General features: G+C 51.8%; 4 protein-coding genes across 4 annotated transcripts; 1 reads left to right on the forward strand and 3 right to left on the reverse strand.

The window, feature by feature from the left end:
- Nucleotides 1-4,413: 4,413 nt before the first annotated feature.
- Nucleotides 4,414-6,246, reverse strand: PG985_004759 (uncharacterized protein; the record flags this gene model as incomplete). The annotated part of the gene is made up of 5 exons (XM_066824528.1): nucleotides 4,414-4,763; nucleotides 4,822-5,128; nucleotides 5,179-5,751; nucleotides 5,810-5,979; nucleotides 6,054-6,246. The coding sequence occupies 5 exons, from the start codon at nucleotides 6,244-6,246 to the stop codon at nucleotides 4,414-4,416; spliced, it is 1,593 nt and encodes a 530-aa protein (XP_066687688.1).
- Nucleotides 6,247-7,524: 1,278 nt separating this feature from the next.
- PG985_004760 (pro-apoptotic serine protease) lies at nucleotides 7,525-10,716 on the forward strand (the record flags this gene model as incomplete). Its single annotated transcript, XM_066824529.1, has 3 exons — nucleotides 7,525-8,065; nucleotides 8,119-10,416; nucleotides 10,484-10,716. The coding sequence occupies 3 exons, from the start codon at nucleotides 7,525-7,527 to the stop codon at nucleotides 10,714-10,716; spliced, it is 3,072 nt and encodes a 1,023-aa protein (XP_066687689.1).
- A 635-nt stretch (nucleotides 10,717-11,351) lies between these two features.
- Nucleotides 11,352-12,668, reverse strand: PG985_004761 (uncharacterized protein; the record flags this gene model as incomplete). The annotated part of the gene is made up of 6 exons (XM_066824530.1): nucleotides 11,352-11,499; nucleotides 11,575-11,679; nucleotides 11,751-11,871; nucleotides 11,928-12,253; nucleotides 12,305-12,402; nucleotides 12,468-12,668. 6 exons carry the CDS (start codon nucleotides 12,666-12,668, stop codon nucleotides 11,352-11,354), a joined length of 999 nt encoding a protein of 332 aa, XP_066687690.1.
- Nucleotides 12,669-14,446: 1,778 nt separating this feature from the next.
- Nucleotides 14,447-15,281, reverse strand: PG985_004762 (alpha/beta-hydrolase; the record flags this gene model as incomplete). Its single annotated transcript, XM_066824531.1, has 2 exons — nucleotides 14,447-14,800; nucleotides 14,856-15,281. 2 exons carry the CDS (start codon nucleotides 15,279-15,281, stop codon nucleotides 14,447-14,449), a joined length of 780 nt encoding a protein of 259 aa, XP_066687691.1.
- Nucleotides 15,282-15,698: the final 417 nt, after the last annotated feature.

Here is a 15,698-nt window from a genome sequence, read left to right on the forward strand (position 1 = left end):
AGAATAACATGATGGACATATTGGTAAAGGATATGTGCAGATGCTAGCGCAGTGCCAAGTGGCTTGCTGGCGGAGAATATGTGTAGGTGCACATGTATCCTACAACCTGTCTCATTAGGACGGGGCAGTAGTATATTCGAGATGAGAGTAATAGAATAAGGGTGAGGACACGGGTTGGGTGGCGTAGGCTCGTTGCAGGGGTTATGGCTATTGCCGATCCAGGGATTCAGGGATCCAGGGCACACCAGACGAGTCGCGACCTGACATAAGACATTTGCCAGGGACAGGGGGGCCAACGCTTGTGGTGTTCTTTGCAGCGGGATATCCCACAACCCACTGGATGTAGCTTTGTGGGGAAGTAAGGTTAAAGGAGGAGACACAAGCGACAGGGTACATCGCTGAATGGCATTGAGTTTGTGAGTACCGCGACAAGCAATTGCTTGCAATGTTACCCTCGGTTGGGTTCCCCATAAGTTCCCCATGGCGGCTAGTATCGCCGGGCTAATCCACAGAATAGCCCACCCTGGCAGTTGAGCGACGACTACAAGGCTCGGATAAATTCGCTGTGACCGGCGTGATCGAGAGACACTCTTGTGCTGCAATGCGACTGGCTGGAGATTCACATATGGTCCTTCTCGTACCCCTGTACCGTCATTGGGTTGGTCCAGGAGGCCCCGCGAACCCCTCGATCAAAATTGACCTGGAAGGGTTGCAACCTTTAAACTTGTTGAAGAAGAGGAAGACCCGTTAGCTTGACAAGGTGCGTTGTGTGCCAAGGTTGTTGTCGGTCAGGAAGCCGAGAAAGCAAGCAGGCAAAATGGGCGATGTGGGATTGTGGTTTTTGCTGCCTTGTACGTCAGTAATGTTGTCCCAATCCAGGCCGGTCAGACTATGACCTCAATATCGAGCACGCTGGGCCGGGCAAGCGGCGTCCAACGTGTATGGTCTGGTCCCAGAAGGTGAGAAATCTAGAGATCTACAGGTGCGTTCATGCCATGATTAGATCCGCACTATGGAGGGAGAGAGCAAGACATGTTGTCGCGTCAAAAGTCGCATGCAGAAAACGAACGATCAGCGACGAACTCCACGTGAGGTACCCTCCAGGCCGCAGCGTCGATGGTAGCGATGCAAGAACATTGTAGATTGGCTCCACGGGCAACAGCCCCCTAGCATCCTATCGTGACGTATTATTGCCCGACACCTGCTGTGGCTCTGGCCTGCTTAGCCAGGTGCACCGGTTTATTCGGCGATACGCTGGAATGCAGGAGCTGCAGAGCGCGCAATGATGTAGGCAGCCGGGTGGATGTTATAGTTTAACCGCGAGCCTTGCTTTGTCATGGCTGACGGGGGCGGGCAAAGGCATGTACACAATAACAGTCGGACAGGCAGGCAGGCCAGCATGGGCAGATAGTATATCAGATTTGTTTGCTTCAAGTCTGGCTTCAGTTGGGATGAACAGGTTAGAGTGAGGTAGGTTAGGCGGCTCGGCCGATCCAGTTTTTCCAGCAGGCCGAACCATTACTGGAGATGGGCAGGTACACCCTAGCGTTGATACATCAAGACCTCCGGATGCAGATGCCTGTATGTTGCAGGGTACCCAATTGATCGAATGTTTCCGTTCAATCAGGATGGCCGCCCACCCAATTGGGGCACCTGGCCCGACTATACTTACACCAGACTCTTTACCCATGACAACTTCAAGTGTCTACCTCCCAGCATCGTGAGTGACCGGATGCAAATATAGCATCATGTCACTGGTGTCATGTACGGCTGCCCGTTTCTACCAGACCTCAATCAGGTGATTGACCCCTTGCAGCTTTCACACAGAGAGTATTTGAGGCAGTTGCCTCCTAATGTCCATTGCAAGTTCCCCGAGGGACTTGACTGCTTACTTATCAGGTTTGAGGTATTCTTCCATGAGGAACGTACATCAATCAACCAATTGCACTCACCCACAGTGACTGGGGGCCGGGGTAGTCGGGTACCCAAAAACCAACCACCCCTGTCCCTGTCTGCCCCCGTGACAACACAACCACCCATCCATCCCAACCTACCTACATGTATGCATAGGCAGGTCTGCATTAGGTAACTTGAGATAGTCCAGTCATACCTCAATATTCTAAACAGGCAAGATATTCTCGCCATACACTTGGAGTTGGCACCTCGACCCGTGCTGTTGATGACTTAGACCGGCCAGATCCAAACCTTCCCCCAAAGGGTCCCTTGGACTTGGGGTCCGGAAACCCTGGATCTGCTCCGAAACAACCGAGCCCGGATACTTCTCGACCAATGCGTGGTGCATGTTCGTTGCGTGCCGCTCGATTACCCGTCCAGTCAGGAGCACACCCACTGCCTGTCCGCTTTTGGGTATCCGTTGCCGCTCGCTGCGGTTTACCCCACATTCTTCCCATCGCCAGAGGCACGTTTGTGCTGCGCTGCAAGCTGCATCTCACATGTAGGATGTAGGTGAGATGCTGCTGTTTGCATTTAATCGAGTGCGGAGTGCAGATTTCGACAGGTGACACTTCCTGCTCTTCGCTTCTGAGATAAACCGCCCCTAGAAACAGAAGGCCACACCCTCCTGGGTATCCTGGGCTCCTGGGCACGTCAATCTGCTTATACCGAGGCTGTACCGGCCTTGGCGGGTGCTGTCTCCCATCGAATGATAAGACTTCTCGACAGCTACCCATACAGTCTATTTCCAGTGCCTATGTCGTGCGGAAGACAACGCGCTTAGACGAGTGACGTACCTGGCTTGCTCCAGCCGCCTGGCCGTTGAGAAATAAAAATGCCACCTATAATACAAATGGCTCAAAGGCAAATTCATGGGGCTTTTGCTCTGCAGCTGATCCTCATATCTCGCTTGGCCCCGTAGGTCCTCCAAGGCAGGAAGCATGTTTGTGATGAGTAGATTACAGACACATGACGACGCATATTTATTAGGCGAGTGGCCAAAAAGCCACATCATGCCTTTGACAACCGATAGTCCTGTCTCTATATTGATCGGGCACGACTATGCTCGCCGACTATCTGCGTGGCCCAGTTTCTCATATAAGCCTAGAGATCTCACTGGTGTAGAAGAGGTTGAGGGGTGGTGCCATCCTAGACCAAAATAGACCGAGTCTGTCTCATCGCCAGGTTTGGGGAAACAACCAAGACTGGGGCGGTTTTTGCCGCCAGAGCAATCTAGGTCCTTGGTAGATCTTTCTCTCAATGGGCCAATCCGTCCACGTGCTGACTGAGGATAAAAGGCCCATGGGGAGTGTAGCAAACTCACGCTGCTTATTGCCTGCCTCGCCCATTGTGACCCTTACCTCGCTTGGGTTCCCGAAAATCCCAGAGGCCCACCCGCATCTTCGTGATATTGATGCTTAACGAGCCCAAGCGACACAACTTCGCAACTTAGCGAGAAAGTGCGCCTGACCCTCAAGACTTTGCTGTAGAGCTGATGACCGAATGCAGCGACTTGCTGGATGTAAGTACCGCAACGTACGTAGGTTCAATCTAACAAGCGAGTTGAGGAGAAACGGAACCTCATCATATGCCTCGTTGGCCATGTCCACCGACGGTGTGTACTTCTTGATTCATGTTCTGCCGCATTGGCAATCGAGGCTGATCTTTCGCTAACGCCGCCAACCAGAACGCGTGTAGAACATTTGGGGGTTGTTTAGTTTCAATCGGAGATAGTCATAAAGAGACGGTAGTGCAACATACCCCATGGGCGTCTGGGGTTAGATCAAGCACATACAGCATGCTGTGCCACCAGCATGACCAGTTGGCAGTCCCCATCCCGACCAGGGAGAATACGACTAGGACGTGGGACCCAGGATGAGTTTTCCCGTAAAACACAGGACATGGTAAAAGGGGAAACTAGAAATAAGCGTTGCCGACGTGATTGGTCGACTGGACCACATGGAAAAGCGAGGTCACGGTCTGGATGGTATCTCTTCGTTTTGGACATTGCATTGTTGAGGAGCCGATGGCGAGGATACACGCAACTAATAAAGGAGGGAGCCAAGACAACAGAACGAGTACCCATGGCCTCGTGAAGGGAGTTATTCTCATATCTCGAAACGAGACCAAATTTTACCCAGCTCACAGACTAGGAATTTGCTCGAGCGGCTCAGCTTTGCTCTCATTTCTACTCCCGCCTAACCAACCATGCAACTGCATCCATCCAGAAGGTTACTGCAAGGGCTTGCGGTCCGAAGAAAGGTTCCAATCCAGTGCTACGACGGCTGGGATGGTGTGCCGCAGTATCATCAGAGTATCCGCCAAGCTCCAGGCTCTTCCCAAAATGGCCCACTAAACTCCAATTTCTCCACGTAGGACGCATATCAGTCGTGAACGTTGGGCTTTCATCTGACGCCAATGCCGGCCTTTCTACCCTAGCGGCCTATCAACGATCCACCCCTACAACCTAAGTACCTGGCACCGGCTGGCGATGCCGTCGAATATGCAGGTGTTGTCGATTGGTATGTACTGCTTCGTGATAATCTTGATGGCCTCCTGCGCCACCATGCCTCCTGTAAGTGCGGAAATGTTGTGCAATTCGCCGCCCACCGCCCGAGCAACCTCCTCACAAGCCTGCGAGATCCGCATATCGTCGGCTGCTTCAGGGAGTCGACTACGAGCTGATTCCTTAATCTGCTCCACAGAAGCTGTGGGCTCGTGTGTGGTCGTAGAAAGCGCAAGGTATATCGGGAAAAGGGACAATGGCATCATCGTAAGTTCCGCAAGGCCGTCATTCGCCTTTTGCTCCTCTGTAGTACTCGTTAGCAGTACGTAACCAAACTCAATATCCGAACGTGGGTTACTCACCAAAAACCTTACTGAGGTCTTGATCGCCGGGCGTAGCATTGACCAGTTTAACGAAGGAAGCATTTTTGCAGAATAGCTCGACCTCAGCAGAGTCAACACCCCCGCCACCCGAAAGAGACCTTGCTATCTCAAGGACCTCCTGGGCATCTTTCCGAGCTTTAGCCTTGTACAGGCCCTGCAATTTGACGTATACCCCAGATTGCGCTTTCATATCCGGTAAACCTCCCGGGAGTGGCAAACAGCCGTATTTGTCGTAAAACGTTTTGATGGCCCTTGCAATCACCCAGAAAGAGGACTTGGTATCGACCTGTTTGCGAGTCAGTAGGGATCAACATGCATTCCAAGTAATTTACGTACGTCATTAGAAGCCTCGTGGGCAAAAACCTCAGCCAGTGTAGACTCGAGTTTGTACTCTTTGATGTTTCTGTTCACCGCCGACACAGCTTCCTGGAAGTTCTCTTCTCCGCCCTCGGCATTGTTTGTTCTTGCGCTCTTCGCCACCATTTCTCGAAATTCGAGCTTCGTCTTGTACTCTGTCGGCAGCTTGCCATCATGGGTTTCCTTCCACTTCTCGAGATAGTGTAGAAGTAGGACAACATATGGTAAGTGGCCATGTTCGTGATCATTAAGTTGGTCCATATCCTGCGTCATCTCCTCAGCGAACTGTGCAAGTTCTGGCCAAGGCTTAGTCAAGCGCAGGTCAACTGTCCTCTCGGCCTCCGGATGAGTGTCCACAATAGGGAAGCTGCCGGGCAGCTGTATGTTGAAGTAGGAGTAGAATCCGGCTGAATGGATGGCCATCAATGGCGTATGGTGTTTTTGTCCATACTCCTTCAGTGAAGCCAGGTCTTTGGGGCTGATGGGCATGGTGTACATGATGAGTGTATAAGTCGGCGATTCCAGAAGGATTTGGTCAAGCTCGACAGGCTCCTGTGTGGCACGTTAGCCCATGACTTTTTCATCTTGAGGCACAACCCCTGAAACATACCTGCTGCTTTGGGAACCAATCACCCTGAACGTCAGGATTCAGTTCTTGGAGAAGCTCGGTGCAGCACTTCGATCGCAGCTTACCAAGGCAACTCTCATCCAGGAAGAAGTTCACACCCAAGTCGGCATTCTTCACGACAGCCTCATCCACGATCGTGAATCGGCCGATCCCTATGAACTTGTCAGCACTTGAAAATTGCCTCATCATACAAAACGCTTGATCATGTTCTCTGGTGCTGTCCTACCTGGAAGTACTAGGTTTTTCAACGTTTCCACGCCGACTGTACCACAGCCTGAATTCACAAGCAAAAGGTTTGCCGACTCCAAGGCTGCCTGGCCGCTGGCCGCCCACAATCGTAGCTGTCGATCATATTTCTTCTCTTTGTCGGAAGGCCCATGGAGAACTGGAGGTGTCTGGCTCATAACTATCTCGGCCATGTTGAAGCGATAGTGGGGTCTGGGGGTTATTGATTGATTGAGATGAGCTTGTGAGGCGTGAGAGAGTGTTTTTACTTCGCAGATTGGTGAATTAATAGGTCATTTCTAAGGCCTTAACGTGCGTTTCTGCATCAGGTGGAATTTAGCGGCCCTAGATATAGGTAAGTATTTAATGTACTCGTTTTCGGAGATGTCAACGACTGCTGTTGTTCCTGGATACCCTCCTAGGCACCGACCCTGGGCTAGCAGTGACGTTAAAGATGGTGGAGTCTCAGTTCGGCTAGCTATCTTATCGTGGCAGCTTAGCCACATCAGCCTCTCCTGTGGCTACTGATTACCCTTCTCTTCTTGCTCTATGCCCTCTTGCTGGCTTATGTACCTTGTATTAACGAAACGGTATAATTGCTGTGTAGTACGTGTAGATTCGAGTCCGACTGCCCAGCACTGGCGATTGAACTGTTCCAGTATACAGTTGGGTAGATGGTGAGTAAGTAATCCGTGAGTACGTAAGTAAGTGAGAAGTTCCGCTAAGTAGACTCTCTGGAGTAACCGGATCTATGATGCATTGCATATCCGTACATCAATTCGATCTATTGCCAACGCTCATATAATCTGGAATAACCAGATATAATCTGAAGTGCCTAAAATTGATTCGATACGTACCAATACTCATAGGCATGAATTGGATCGAAGGTTTGCTGCGTCAGTCAAAGTGGTTGATCCGGGGGTTCACAGTGTATTTTACAGTGTACACACTCAGCTGATAGGTGCACCGTACTGCGGTGGATTCCAAAGCGCGTCTAGTCGCAACCAACATCGAAAAGCGCAACATTGAATTGAGAGTCCGAAAATTCGTCCAGCTGCGCATACCATTGGACTGTACTCCATTTCATTCCTTCCCTTTTCCTTCAATGGGGAGCCTGGAGTTGGTCAATTATACCCAGAGGTTTTGGTCCTGAATTTGTGCCGTCTTTTCACTTTCGTATCCTGCCTTTACTGCGCTGGATGAGGCGCCCCATCCTCCGTCTGCGTAACTGCTTCACCAGCCCTGTAAGATTCGCAAACCGCCACGCCTCACTCCTTCCGCCAGAAGACCTTCGTTTGTCTACTTCTATACGGTCCTCGGTTCTCCGTTCCATCATCACTCGGTCGTTCACTTCGAAGCTCCACGCGCAACGGAATTACATTAACGCTCAGCGCCGATTCGTATCCCATCACGCCAGATTGCCCGACTTTGAAACGACGCAAGGAGGAACACAGTCAGTCCAAGTCGCAAATATGAATGGTCCCGGACCAACGACGCGCTCATCGAAGCGCAAACAAGGCTCGATACTGTCCGACGAGCGGCCACAGAAGCAACACCGTCTCAGCAATGGAAAAGTCTCACCCGGAGACAATACGCCAGAGCTGGTGATGGGAGATGGCCATGACACAGCTGAAGAGTGGGAAGAGCATGGCGCATGTTATCCACTTCAGCCTGGCGAAAGTCCAGAATGGCAAGACACCGTTGAAAAGGTCATTAGAAATGTCGTTTCAATTCGTTTCTGTCAAACTTGCGCCTTCGATACAGACCCTGCGTTAACAAGTGAAGCCACCGGTTTCGTAGTCGATGCCGAAAAGGGTTACATCTTGACCAACCGACACGTTGTGGGTTCTGGTCCCTTCTGGGGCTATGTCGTTTTCGATAACCACGAGGAGGTAGACGCGTACCCAGTCTACCGTGATCCGGTCCATGATTTTGGTATTCTTAGGTTCGATCCCAAGGCTATCAAGTACATGCCCGTGTCAGCCCTGACACTCCGGCCCGAGTTCGCCAAAGGTTCGTGATTCATATTTGTTTTGACTTGTTAAGCCACTAATGATATAAAACAGTCGGCGTCGAGATTCGTGTTGTCGGTAATGATGCCGGCGAGAAGCTCAGTATTTTGTCTGGCGTCATCAGCCGTCTTGATCGCAATGCTCCAGAATACGGCGAGGGATACAGTGACTTCAACACATGTTACTACCAGGCGAATGCTGCTGCCAGTGGAGGAAGTTCCGGCAGTCCCGTTGTCAACATCGATGGGTTTGCGATAGCTCTTCAAGCTGGCGGAAGATCGGATGGTGCCTCAACCGACTATTTCCTTCCATTGGATCGACCCTTGCGGGCCCTCAAGTGTATACAAGAGGGGAGACCCGTGGAACGGGGTTCAATCCAATGCCAATTCCTACTGAAGCCATTTGATGAATGCCGTCGGCTGGGTCTCACCCCAGAGTGGGAGGCTGCTGTGCGCAAGCAGTTCCCCAAGGAAACCAACATGCTCGTTGCTGAGATTGTTCTGCCGGAGGGTCCATCTCATAACAAAATCGAAGAGGGTGATGTGCTGATCAAAGTCAATGACGAGGTTTTGACACAGTTCATCCGCCTTGACGACATTCTCGATTCCCATGTGGGCAAGACAGTTCGCTTTCTGCTCCTTCGAGGGGGTGAGACGATCGAGGTGGAGGTCCAAGTTGGAGATCTTCACCAAATCACGCCTGATCGATTTGTCTCGGTTGCTGGAGCAAGTTTCCACAGTCTCTCGTATCAGCAAGCGCGCCTCTATGGCGTTGCTTGCAAAGGTGTTTTCGTTTGCGAATCTACTGGGTCTTTTCGTTTCGAATCGGCAGATAACGGCTGGATGATTCAATCTGTCGACCAGAAAGAAACGCCTGATCTCGAGTCTTTCATCGAAGCTATGAAACAAATCCCCGACAAGAAGCGAGTGGTCGTTACTTACAAGCATCTGAGAGACCTCCACACCCTCAACACAACGATTATCAACGTTGATAGGCATTGGTCGACCAAAATGCGTCTCGCGGTACGTAACGATGTCTCTGGACTGTGGGACTTTACAGACCTGGCCGATGCCCTGCCTCAAGAAGCCCCTGAATGTCGCAAAGGCAGCTTCATTCGTCTCCAGCATACGTCCCACCCTGCTGTGGCTGACCTGGTGCGAAGTTTCGTACACGTTAGCTGTACCATGCCTGTCAAGTTGGATGGTTTCCCAAGAAACCGCAAATGGGGAATGGGTGTCGTCATTGATGCTGAAGCAGGCCTCGTTGTAATTTCGAGAGCTATTGTGCCTTACGATCTGTGCGATATCTGGATTACGATTGCCGACTCGATCGTTGTCGAGGGCAAGGTAGTATTCCTGCATCCCTTGCAGAACTATGCCGTCATCAAGTACGATCCGAAATTGGTCGATGCTCCGGTCCAGAGTGCCAAGCTGGGCACCGATTATCTCACTCAGGGAGCTCCCACCACTTTCTTGGGGTACAACCGCAGCGGCAAGATAGTTCATACCGCCACGACGGTCACAGAGATCACGGCCGTTGCCATTCCAGCTAACTCCGGGGCACCAAGGTATCGTGCTACTAATGTCGACGCTATTACAGTTGATACCAACCTCAGTGGCCAATGCGGGAGTGGTGTTCTCGTCGACAATGACGGCACAGTCCAAGCTCTCTGGCTCACCTACTTGGGAGAGAGGTCCGCGCATAGCTCCAGGGATGAAGAGTATCATCTTGGCCTTGCTACGCCAACCCTTTTGCCTGTGATATCTCAAATTCAGAAAGGCGTAGTTCCCAAGCTGCGCATACTCTCTATGGAGTTCAGAGCGATACACATGGCACAGGCACGTGTGATGGGGGTCAGCGAGGACTGGCTCCACAAGGTCTCGGTTGCCAACGAGCATACACATCAGCTCTTCATGGTGTCTAAGCGGACATTCGAGCGCGACAACAAGCCTCAAGTGCTCATGGAAGGGGACATCATCCTTACCTTGAACGGCAATATGATCACTCGCGTCTCGGAGCTGGACGTAATGTACTCGCATGACGTTCTCGACGCGGTCATTGTGCGGAAGAGCCAAGAGCTTCACCTTCAAGTGCCCACGGTCACTGCAGATGATGTGGAGACTGACCACGCAGTTTCTTTCTGTGGCGCTATCTTACATGCGCCGCATCACGCTGTTCGCCAGCAGATCAGCAAGCTGCACAGCGAAGTATATGTCTCCGCCCGGAGTCGAGGATCGCCGGCGTATCAATACGGCCTGGCACCTACCAACTTCATCACCCACATCAACAACAAGCCTACTCCGGATCTCAAGTCGTTCTTGGAAGCAGTCGTCAAAATCCCCGACAATACTTGTAAGTCCCCCCCCCCCAAAAAACCGGAATGGGGAACAAAACAAAGACGTAAACTCACATGTTACAGATTTCCGGATCAAGGCAATGACGTTTGACAACGTACCGTGGATGATCACGATGAAGAAGAACGAGCACTATTTCCCGACCATGGAATGGATCAAGGACGCATCTGCGCCAAACGGATGGAAACGCGTCACATACGAAGACAACAAGGTGCATGAGGGAGAGCCGGTTGAAGGGCTACTGCCAATGACGGCAGAGGATACTGGCGAACTGGATGAGGCTGTCGGTGGCATCTGAGATGGTCTGACTTTGACAGCAAGAGACGGGATGCTCCTAATCATGGACCCATAGAGGCAAACGGCATTTGTATAGGAACCTTTTAATTCATGAACAAACTTGTACTTTTACCTTGAAACTCGTAAGCGTGTTCTAGAACGCTGTTACGCAGACGTCACACGAGCTGTTTCGTTCGCCCTGAGTGATTGCTTTGGGGTCGACTATGAGGCCTCTGTGTACGGCTCGCGTCCTATGATTGAACTGTCAAGCAGAAGACAGGAGACGATGTCGGTATTTTAGTGAGGTATTCTCTCCTTACGTTGTATAGATCAAGACATGAACGGGATTTTATGGGTTTCCCTCGCCTTATCAAATACATGCATTCCAAATGCACCTGGGCTGTTTCGTGTTGGTAGATTACTCCAGTTCTTGAGCACGATATTCTATATTCTCCACTCCATTGTAGCATTATAGTTTATTACAGATGTATTGTCTGTTACATACGACCATATCCTGCTGAAATTTAGGGTTCCCGTCCGCTCTCCCATGATATATAAGCAGCAGAGAGCTATATTACTGAGAGGAGAACGGAATTTAAACGGTGCAGAGGAGCTGCACTCCTCGCTACTAGGAGAATAAACCATGCATACCGCCCCTTAAATGTTCCTCGCAACCCACACCAGTTTTGGAACCATGATGGCCGCACCGTTTCTAGCCTCGGCCATGGCGTTCCTCTCTAACTCCCCCGAGATCTCGGGCGTCTTCAGCACGTTCTCTGCGAACTCCTTCCAAGTGCTTACGTACCTGTGCAAGTTGAGAGTTAACGCGCTGGCAGCACACGATGCTGATGACGGATAAGGTGGCATGGGCTTAGCTTACAGGTCACTCCATAATCGGGCAGTATCAAGCCCATACTCGAACGTGTACAGCATGGAATCGCGGTAACCGCTCTCGTCCATGATGCTTGTCAGTCGGTACTTCCAGCTGATTTTAATTACTTGCAGTCAGTACTGTACAAATAACCTGAATGGGTTGCACCATCAGGTAGCACTCACTCGTCTTTGCCCCGTAGCTGCTCAAAAAGCGCCGATAAGTTGTCTGCGGAAACTCCGGGAACGCTCTTGATCGAACAGCCAATGGTATCGACCTCATCCCATTGAAGATACCCCCCAGGCTCTATTGGGGGTTTCAAAGGTTAGCCTCAGGCTCTTCTTATTTTTCGATGAACTTACTGAGAAGTTTCGCCAAGCTCGCCAGCACGGGCCGTGGGTCGTTGTCCCGGACCACGACGGTGATGAGGCGGACGTGCACGACGTCAAAGTAGCCGACAAACTCCTGCGGCGGCTCTTCGAAGAGGTTCCACGTGTGCATCCGGATGTTGGCGGGCAGCCAGGGCTTGGGGCCGACCTGGTCTAGGCTGATGTCGAACCCGTGGAATTCGGCCGACTTGGGCTTGCCGCGCGCGGCATCTTCGAGCCAGATTCTGCGCGGCACAACGCGGATTAGCTTCTGTTCTTTTGGTCTTGGGTTTCGAGAAGGGTGGGAAGGATGGAATTGGCTGGAAGAGAGTTTTAAGCAAGTCGAAGAGGAGAGGGCACGGTATGCTTACCCGTTGCCGGTGGCGACGTCGGCTACCTTCAGGTTAGTGGCGCTGGCGGGGATGTCAGGGTGCAGAAGGAATCCCAAAAGGTCCTTCCAGAGATAATGCTGTGCCGTGAGTCTGTTGAATCACTGTCAGCCACCATGAAAGACGTACGCTTCAAAAATCACACATAGGAAGGGGCTTCTTGCCGTGAACTCGAATCACAGTCCCGCATCAGCGCGTAGGGGTCCTTCGCCTTGACGAAGGTACCGTTCCATCCGTTAGGCCGGGACAGCCCGTCTTCGACATTGGTCTTATCATGCTGATGTTCGAGATCGAGCTTCACGGGGTAATGGCCATTGTCGCCACCAGATCGGATGACTCCAGCCATTCTTGTTGTGAGTGGAAGGGAGTGTAGAGTGGAAACGGTATTCAGAGGTTTGAGTAGATGTAAGTCTGTGATGTTCAACACAGTGAAAATATGAGGCTCTTGAAGCAAGGAAGCATAGCTTGGACTGTTTCCAAAAGTTTGTATGCATTTTATAGAGCTGTCTCCCGGCTACCTTGTGTTTCTAGTAGGCAACCCCCAAAAGCCCTGGCTGGGCACAGCACATTCCCAGAGCTGCCTGGTCATCATACCGAGGGCTAATGAGTTTCACATCCACTGCGGATATCTCGACCATGCACTATTTTGGGGAAAGTAGAGCCGGCATATGACCTGGCCCGTAAACGAAGTAAATGAATGCATCGTACGTAAGCCAATAGCTGCACAGTTCCGAACGTGATTCCATGTCGCAAACTTGTCCACCCAGCGCAGCCAAGGGCGACCATCTACACTGGTCGTTCTACGGGAGGTGGCATACGAACGCCAGGGCCTATCATATCGACACGATCACCCTTAAAAGGTTAGTGAATCGTGGTGTGGGTGAACAACGGTCTGTGTATCACCAACACCAACACCCCTTTCCCACATCTCAAATATAGGCACACTTGGTTGGATGCCGTGTTGGGGGTCCCGGCTAGGCCAAGTCGTTAGCCAAGTAGCCCCCTTCTCCTCTGTCCCCGATAACGAAAGACTGCCCTTTTCGTATGATGGGGATATTGAAGCGCTTTTTCCCAATGCGTCGCTCCTTGCAGATTACACGACAATACGACATCAAGCATGGAGTTGCGAAGATGGTGATGGCTGTGCATGTAAGTGTGAGGGGGCCATGTATGGTAGTGATTGTAGGCTAGTGCAACGTTCTTGGGGCCGTGCTACATAGAGAATATGCAGACAAATTAATATAACTACACGACAGGGACATTCAACCAACCATCTCTTGAAGTCGGCACCAATCGAGCATCAGCCTGCTTTCTTACTTTTACTACCACTACTGATCTATCTCGCGTGTTGGTTTTGGCAGGGCCGGCTCGGGGTCGCGCAACATTTGTGCCACAATGTATGCCAGCTACTGGGCACAAGGCTGACGGAACTATGAGACCTGTCAAGGTTGCTTTTTGAGGTTCTTTCTCCAATTTCCACCTATTTTCATATATACATCACTGCTGTATGCAAGGAGATCATCTGTCGTAAGTATATGGCAGGGAGCCCTAGCCGCCAAAGCCCCACGTCTTTGCTACCTCGTTCCGTCCCTCCCGGGATGGGGGGTTGTAGGGTGGGCCGGGGGTCAGCTTACAATGCCACCCCACGATCTGCGGCCACAACCGTCTTACCTCAGATCAACTGATGTCCTATGACTTTCTGTAAGGCCGAGAGGGAACCGGTAAGGCAAAAGTTTGCCACGAACCCCCCGCCCCCCTCTTCCATGGTGAGCTTATTGATCCTTCGGGAACCAGCCTTAAAGCTGTAGGAGACGAGCCGACTGAGCTCAAAGCAGCGGCAATGCAGACCGAGAGGACCAAGGCTCATAAACCTTTGAGAACTTAGATCACAGTACCAGCTAAACGTGTATCAGAAACGGGTTGCAAATCTCGCGTCGTCTGCATCGGACAAGTCACTTTCGTTGTAAATAATTAGGTACTCATGGGAAACAAACAAGAAGACATAAGAACACATGTGAGGTTTAGGCCAGAGTCGAACATATTTCTACTAAAGTCCTCCAATTGCTATTCTGATCTATCATCCATAGCTAATCTGCTCGTCTCTCCAATATGTCCCCGATTCCGTTACAGTGACACGAAGCCCCCGACGGACTTGGCGATCTGCGCTGCAAGCTCCTTAGGTTTGCTTACCATGGGCATATGGCCCGATGGAAAGTCGACCACCTCCCACTTGACCTCGGACTTCGCCAGCCACGCCTGCTGGAGCGAGGCCGGGTTGCAAGCGTCGTCCAGCGTGTGTACGTAGACGCGCCGGTTCTGGAATCCGGCGTCTGCCCAGCCCGGCGCCGACGGCGGCGTCTCGAAAGCTAGATTCGCGTGGGGGACCATGGCTTTCGCTAGCTCCTCGGCCTGCGAGGCGTCACAGTCGTTGTAGAGGTGGACCATGTGCGGCTCGATGAGCGCAACGTTGGGAGATGGCTTCCGACTCGCGTTAGCTACTTGAATCGTATATACAGAGAGGGAGGGCACCAACCTTGTTCAGCTTAATGAAGGGGGGGTAAGCTCCACCTACGGCCTGTAGGAGCGACTCGCCTTCGAGCGTGATATTGCCGGCGACGTAGATCAGCCCGACAACGCTGGTCTTATGTCCCCCGGCGGTGCGCGTCTGCCGGTCCAGGCCCTTGGACGCGCCGCCGCCGACGACCCCGCCGTAAGAGTGGGTGAGTAGGACGACGTCTTTTTGTTGCCCGTCTAACAGGGGCAAGAGGACGTGGTCGCGTAGGTAGGCAATATCGTTGGCGCAGGTAGTGATCAGCGGGTCCTCCGGGTCAGCGCTGGGATAGCCACCGGGCTGCGTGGTGATGCCCACCTCGGCTAGGTACGGCAGCAACTTGGCGAAGCCTTCTGGGGTGCCGAAGGCGCCCGGGACAAGGACGAGGACAGGCAGGGAGGATGACATGATGGCTGCTGCGGATGAGAAACACACGACTGCTTACTCGACTGATAGAATGGCTATCTGAGCCGAGATGGTCAATCGCTGAGGGGATGAGGAAGAAGTTGAAGAAGTTGAAGAATTTGAAGAAGATGAAGGAAGGTCTGCGCTGCTCGTTTGAGAAAGGCGTTTGGTCCGCCGACGAAGCTCACTGACAAATCATAACTTGGTAGCTGCGCCGCGGGGTGACACAACAAGAACCAACCGCATATATGACCGTAGTAGCTCCATCTCTGAATATACTTCTTTATCAGTTACGCAAGGGGCGCAGTTCTGCAGTCTTACAGCTGTTGTTACATGCGGGACCGGTACTGGCGATGCATGTTGGAGACGGTACTACCCACCCATGACCCCCATCCGTTCGGCTTTGGGCTGTTCATTACC

The sequence above is a fragment of the Apiospora marii genome, assembly GCF_038362585.1.
Source record: "Apiospora marii strain CBS 49790 chromosome Unknown utg000003l_segment0_segment0, whole genome shotgun sequence".
In the NCBI taxonomy this organism is placed as follows: domain Eukaryota; kingdom Fungi; phylum Ascomycota; class Sordariomycetes; order Amphisphaeriales; family Apiosporaceae; genus Apiospora; species Apiospora marii.